We start from the raw sequence: 7,626 nt of genomic DNA on the forward strand, positions 1-7,626 counted from the left end.
CGAACTATATTCTCCAGCTCGTCCAAAGTTACAGTAAAATGTATGGAACAGGACCTCGATATAACGAACCTCGATATAACGAAATCCTCGCTATAACGAACACAATCCAGAGACCCAAACGTAAAATGTACCTCGATATAACGAAATCCTCGCTATAACGAACACAATCCAGAGACCCAAACGTAAAATGTACCTCGATATAACGAACCTCGATATAACGAAATCCTCGCTATAACGAACACAATCCAGAGACCCAAACGTAAAATGTACCTCGATATAACGAAAAAATCTCAACACGCGACAAAAGATGAATGCGGAACAGACCAACAAGGATGAAAATCCTTTTGTCCTGTAGCAAGAGAACAAGTTCGAATACATATGTCCAGATCTATGTACATATATTATACATAATAAAGTGTTATTTTTAGAAATCGTTAATATCCGGAAATGCTGGGTACGTAGTGCAACGTAAAAGCCTTAATTGATTAACTACACCTCGATACAACGAAAATTTTGATTGTTTTTCCGCGAATTCGTTCTATCGAGGTTTTCGATATAACGAACCCTCGATATAACATACAAATTTCTCCAGTCCCTTGGCACTTCGTTAAATCGAGGTTCCACTGTATTTGTTATCAATACAAGAACACATGTCTACCTTTTTCCATTGGTCTAAAAAATGCTTGTAAAACAAGTCTGTCCGGAAACTTCACTCTCACAACCACCTTTAAAGGTACATCAATTTAAAACAAAGAATAAGAAACAAAATAAGCCTAGACATTCTCATTTGCGGGAGCAGTAATTCACGCCCTGTGTGTTACGAGACTGGCACGGGGAGAAAAAACAACGACGACGACGACGACGAGGGGGAGGAGGAGTAAAGACATTATTAGGAAGACATTATTAGCAGTGGAGGAGGAGGATGGCGAGACCAAAATATGCAGGGCTCGACAAAAACTAGAATTCCAGCTTGCCGATGGGGCAAGTAACTCTCACATTGTGCTTGCCTGGACACTTTTCCCCCTTGCCCAGGTCCCTAACCTTATTAATAATTCAAATGAAGGTGGCTTGCAAACGGTGAATTTATCATTGTCCTGAAGCCTTGTTCAAAGTAGCCTGGTGTTTATTTATAGTAAGCTTCCTTAAGTTTTTGTAAAGTTCATTTATAACCTTTGATTACCCTTGACAAATAGGCCAAAAATGTACTGCTTTGTTTCAAAATCATTGTTATAGAAATTAAGTTAATTGATGGTTTGCCTGGGCCCTTGCCCGTCGGGCAAGTGAGCATGAAAAGTCACTTGCCCGACAGGAAAATCTACTTGTCCCGGACGACCGGACGGGGGTTTTGGTGAGCCCTGATATGTTACCGGAAATTTCCAGAAACTTTTAAATAACTTGAAGAAACTATTCTAAACCAGGCCATGAACGCGTGCGACTAATTAAGTTTGTTAAATTAATGACAGGGTATATCACCGGAGTTTCCCCAGTTTGCCCTTGTTATTATGCTTTGAGATAATTCCATGATCTAAATCACGGCTATATACAGTATACAACTCACTCATTAGTACTAGGAAGCAAATCTTTAGTCTATTCTGGTACTCTAGTGTCTCATGGATTGAGACCTTTAATTAGACGACGTTATTTGTTGTGGTAGTTCACACAAGAAGTTTTCAAAGTGCATGATAAAGTTAGCTAAATTTCATGTAACTGTACCGACCTTGTCATGTTTGTACATTTCTGCCTCTTGTCGTACTTCCCGCATGGCTCTTGTCATTAAAGGGGCACTGTCTGCTTGCTTTCTGTTATACAAGAAAACAAAATTAACCAATCGTCATAGTTTTGTGGTAAAGAAGGCATGTTTACTGAGTTTAGTTACACTAAAGAGGAATCAGTAAATTGGATCTCCAGTAGCAGCATTTGCACAGCTCAAGAATCGGTCTAGCTTTGGTAATATGCCCTAAGAACTTTTACTTCATTGCTCCTTTATAACTCTCCACATCCTTAGCTTTGTGTCCCCCTTCCTGCTGCTGGCAATATAATTGTTTCGATCAGTAACATTTCTTGAAACTAAGGAATTACGCCTCTCGTTGCTACTAACTCTCGAACAAAAAATACTGCATTTTTTAGTGCACCACTCAAGATTGATGCATTTTGCTTTGCAAACACCTGACCAACAGCAGCACCTATCGTAATAATATAAGATAGAGTACCTTTCATTCTTCAAGTCTCTTAACATAACACGGATGTCATCCACTGTCACCTCAAAGAATGAATCTGGAACCTCGCCTAATAAAAAGAATACAATGGCAGTGCCGAGATCAGGTGTTACATATGATGTTTAAGGGAGGCCATTGAGTAAGGTATTTAATGGTCAGCCATATGAAAAGCTCCACAGGAAGACACGAATCAACAGAGGCTAGAGCTAGGTGAAGACAGAGGTCAGAAGGGAGAGTTGGGTGAGGTACAATGTAGGTAGAGACACTAAGGGAGGGGGGAGAGGAAAGACTGATGGGGGGGGGGTAGACAGGAGGTTAGGGAGGTAAGAGACAAAGGCGAGCATCAGGAAAAAAACACACCACCAAAATGAGTCCTTAGGACAGCGATGTGCAAGCTAAGGTTGGTTTTAAAAGCATTTAAGAAACACTCAAATGTCATTTAACGAAGAGTACAAATTACTGACTTCTGATTGGTTTAGACAAAGGGCTTTTATAGTTAATTTTTGTGCAAAATTACACTGAAGATTCGCCAAGGTTGCCTAATGACTTCTTGGAAAAAGACGAGTAAGAGTCCTAACTGATGCAAGTGAATTAGGATCTGTTAATTAAAAACTTCACTAAGTATAATGGCACTGTGAGCTGTAATTAGCCACACAATAAGTCAAAATGACAACATTGGTTACCACTGACATCCTTGGCTAACATTTCAATAATGACAACATTGGTCACCGTGGTGCGTATTTTAATATAAGCACAAGAGTAACCAACGTTGTCAGAATGGTATTTTTGTCCAGCATTCAGTGGTAAAGTCAAGTCAAGTCAAGTCAAGTGAAGGCAATTCACGTAAAGTAAAGAAAAGTATAGTAAAGTAACCTAAAGTTGAGTTAAGTAAAGTAAAGTAATGCAAGGTAACGTAAAGTAGTAGCGTAACGTAAAGTAGGGAACTACAGTGTAATGCAAGTGCATTAGGACTCTATTAAATAGAGTCCTAATAAAAACCTAAATTTTAGGTTTTTATTTTAACATAAAATTACTTTTTATTTAGATTGTATCGTATTTACATGGAATTAGCACATTATCAATAGGAATCGTTGTTACTACACTGTATTTACCATTCTGAATAAATAAAAGTCATGCCTCTTAGCTCAAAAAGGACAGTAATATTTACTTATATCTACCTTCATCAGGTTTAGGTGAAGATGGATCTTCTTCACTAAATACAACAGGTTGTCTGTCACATGATGTAGCCAGGAATTCTCTTCGTGAAGAATCAGCTCTGAAAATGATCACCACCACATGTACAGGTCAGAATATCTACCAAATAATTATATTAAGAATTGTTTGGAACCTGTAGCAGAGGGTACTGAGTTGGTTACAACATTTCTTAATGGCACAGAAAAACGAATGAATTCAAGAGAACTCCTGATAATTTTCCAATTAATTTTAATGAATAAGTTGTTCGCAAAATTGAGGGAAATTTCAGTTAAGTTTAATTTTCTACAGTGTGCATACCACAATGCCAATGCCACAGCTTCTCAAAACTCTTGTTGACCTTCAAACGAATCATAGAATGTATCTTCTTCTTTGGGAGGCAAAGTGGCCTATTGGTTAGTGCACTAACCCACTATGGTTAGCTGGACAGGGTCACTACATTGTGTTTTTAGGCAAGACACTATACTCACATAGTGATTAACTCTCATAATTGGATACTAGCAAATTCAGAAGGAGGAAGGGAGGGGGCAACCCTGCAATGGACTACCATCCCATCCAGGGGATGCAGACTTTACCTTTACAGCATCTTTCTCACTTATCACATTGTTATCCATATATGGTCAAAACAGAGCTGACTTACTGAATAAACCCTCATGAAAGTGGGGAACTGAATTAAACTTGGGTAGCTATGTAATATAATCTATTCACTCACTTTTCTCTCTGGAATAAGTCCATGCCTGCTGTTTCTTCAGGAAACTAAGAAAATCAAAGTTATAGAATTTCAGTATACTCATTATACATCTTCAGTTTTACCTTAAAGTGGCTTATAAGTTGAACTATTGTCAATCTTGAGCCTGCTTTTTAGAAGTCCCATTGTACACTAAGCATCATTACCTTACAGCAATAACCATTATTGTATATATATTAGAGAAGTACTTTAAAGTGCTGCTACTTATTACAATGTACTGTATGTGGTTATAACTTCAAAATCTGTGAAAGAAACAGTTGTGTGTGACCATTCAAATAAAAGCTATTGTACAGAACTTGCATGTGGTACTGATTATTATGCTGAAAACAAAACTATATAAACCTATAAACAAACCCTGGTGTGTTCAAATGAAAGCTCCTGAGCAGCATTTTCATGTGGTACTGCTTGTTTCTCAATGATTGCATTTGGCACTTACAAGTGGGAGAGGGTTAAATAAAGAGTACCTTAAAATTTGCAAAGGGGGGCTTTGGAGGGTTTATCCTTGCTCTTTTAGGTTCCTTTGCACTTTCTGTAAAAATAAAAATTAGCACTGAGATATTACCAATAAAAGAATTAATGATACTAAACCAATTTGACTCACTGAAAAGTCACTTTGGAAGAACTCATTATTAAAAGTCCACATGTGCAAAAAGGGACATTTCACAAAAATATTTGCATTCTACCTAGATTGTATAAACAAGTAGTTATTTTCTTTCATAGGGACACATGAGTGCTATGCAAAGTCTAAAGGTGTTTTAACTTTTTTGAGGTAATTTCACTGTCTTGAGATATTATTCACTGTTTTACCTACTTTTGCATACTAGCTAAATGTTCAAAGTCCCTTTACCTTGTATACGAGTATCTTGAAAGCTTGTCTTTGCAGTATCATCTATCCTAACATTTCTCTGAACTTCATTTGAGCTTTCTTTGCTTGTGGTTTTTGAGGAAGATGTTACAGCTGTTACAATAGGTTTGTCTATAGTCCTTTGGTCTGACGTAGCTTGGTCTTCTACTTGAGGTTCTAAATCTTTTTTAGAAATACCACTTTGACCTGGATCACTACTCCCTGAAAAATTGTTCACTTAATTAATATTGTTCACAAGTTGGATTGAACTTAAGTAAAGCAAATTCAATCCCTCCATTAAGTTTTACTGAGTTAATTAAGTTACATACAATTAAGTTATATTTTGTTCAGTTGACTTCTCCTCATTTTTTTAATGGCATTATTTTCAGTCTGTGGGGTATCAAACTAGTGAAATAAAACCACAGGCCACCCAAGCCAATGATAAGAGTCACAGTACCCTAAAAAGATTCAATAATACTGGTTTGTTCTGATCAGATCAGATGAGAACAAAAAAATATTGTTTAAGGAGGTATACATTTGTCGACGAATGTTTTACGGATAAAACTTACTTACACTGTTGTTGTGTTGTACTGTCTCTTTGTGTTACGAACATAATTTTTTTGTTTCCCTACAAACCTTATGAATAGAGTCTTCTTAGGATATTGTGGCTCTTAAGATTAGCTTCAGGGCTGCCTGCTGTGATAAAGGAAATCAATTTCCAGAACAAAATACCTTTTTCTGTTGATGGAATTTCCACTCTCTCAACAGATGCTTCAACATTGTCCTGTAATTGTCTGTGTATTAGCCTGTGTGTTGTTAAGAACATGAAGAGTTAAAGAGATAAGTGACAAAATATAGCCAGGATGACCTGGGCTAGATGGCTTGAGGTGAGGCGCACTCTGTTGAAATTTGGGTGAAGGTACTCAAAACATTACACAGTATTACGGTACCTTTTCTGACCACAATACACCCTTATTCTTTTTCGCACTGACCACTAAGAGCCATGCTGTCTTTCAGACATGAAGCAGCCTGGATTAAAATTTTTGCAATCAACTGATTTTATTTGTTTATTCCCCTTTTCTCAATTTTTGTGCCCTGCAAGTACATACTGTATTTCAAGATCAAACCAGCAAAATCTCTTACCCAATTTCAGACACAAAGAGCTCATAAACCATACCCTGTAGTACCTTAAATTATGAAAGTTCCCCAGCCTGACCTTGCTCCATAATTATTTGCAAGTTTTTGTACCCCTACCAATCAAGCTGTTCGTTCCAGGACACTAAACATTTATCAATTAATTCAACTTTAGCAGACATGCTACATTATTTTATTCAACATGCTTGACTTTTGATCTTTATCTCCAAGTGAGTTTTTAATTAACAAGAACATTGAGAAGCTTGAGAAGCTTAAAATCGGGCGTTTTGCCTTGAAAGGCAGGGTTCAGTACAGCAGAAACGACGAAGTAGTTACTTAAGTAGCACTCAGTCCGACTGTGTTTGTGTAAGTCACAGGGCTTGCATGAGCTGTATTAGTGTGCATAATATAATATCTAGAACGTTGTCGAGATTGCATTATTACTTAATGACATGATGGTTTCAATTTATAAATGTATCTCACACAATAGAAATAAACGATTGAAGTAGACGACTAGACAATGTAAAGTTTTAAGACTTAGCAAAGTGCAGTGTATTGGTAATACTGTAAGGTGCGGTTTCACCTGAAGGTCATGTGCTTTTCGGTATTTTCCAGCCATTGCACTTTGATGGGACAGTACTACAACTGTTTACCGGGGAACTACTATTGTCAACAAAATGATCATAACTTGTTGATGAATGATTGAACATTTGTTTCATACCATTACTGTAATAGCAATTGATGAAGGCTTTTAGTCCTGAACCAAAGTATAAGGACTGGGAAACACTGAAACCCATTATCAGCCACCTTAAACGGAAATATCTTGTTGGTGTTTCAAGGAATCCAAGGAAACTTCACTCATCCCATGTATCTATGTATTGCGGTATTTTGTAATTTTTTGAGTGATTTTTGGGGATGTTTGGCAGGTGATAGTTTTTTTAAAAAATTAGTAAAATTTAGACAACTAAGAAATATTGAAAATTTAATGTGAATTTAACATTGGAATTTGAAGTTAGAAATTGGCAGACGGACACCAAACAGTCCCGTGATATCCTGGAGTGTTTTTGCATGGGGGTCAACTGTGTGATGATGTTTCCATTTTTTTCTTCAATCCCCATTGATAAAGAACTGTTGTTGGTGTTATGTTATACATGTCAAGCCTTTAACAAGGTATGAAAGAACACAAGGATTTAAATTATTCTGGTGCTCAATTTTTGCGTAACTAAAATTAATGTTACTCAAATTCCTGATGGATTCTGTCTTAAACTGTTACGAGCTTAGTATTTCCAAATTATTGCATGTCAATGTAAGGCAAGACAAGACATGCCTTGGTTCTTATGTAATTCTCTTAAAAACACATAAGATATTGACTATAATTTTGTCTGTGCTATGGCAATTCACAGTGGGGTGGTCTTGATGTGTCTTTAACTTGTAGACTGGACTGGACTGGACTAGTAAAACGCGGACTAGTA

At 36.9% G+C, this 7,626-nt stretch overlaps 1 protein-coding gene across 1 annotated transcript; it reads right to left on the reverse strand.

The window, feature by feature from the left end:
• Positions 1-222: 222 nt before the first annotated feature.
• LOC144640577 (uncharacterized) lies at positions 223-5,848 on the reverse strand. Its single transcript, XM_078499681.1, has 9 exons — positions 5,753-5,848; positions 5,024-5,242; positions 4,641-4,705; positions 4,141-4,184; positions 3,395-3,492; positions 2,211-2,286; positions 1,718-1,799; positions 659-725; positions 223-349 (listed from the first exon to the last, which is right to left on the reverse strand). Exons 1-9 carry the CDS (start codon positions 5,844-5,846, stop codon positions 291-293), a joined length of 804 nt encoding a protein of 267 aa, XP_078355807.1. The 5' UTR covers positions 5,847-5,848; the 3' UTR covers positions 223-290.
• Positions 5,849-7,626: the final 1,778 nt, after the last annotated feature.

The sequence above is a fragment of the Oculina patagonica genome, unplaced genomic scaffold, assembly GCF_052425735.1.
Source record: "Oculina patagonica isolate OP01 unplaced genomic scaffold, crgOcupat unplaced360, whole genome shotgun sequence".
Classification (NCBI taxonomy): domain Eukaryota; kingdom Metazoa; phylum Cnidaria; class Anthozoa; order Scleractinia; family Oculinidae; genus Oculina; species Oculina patagonica.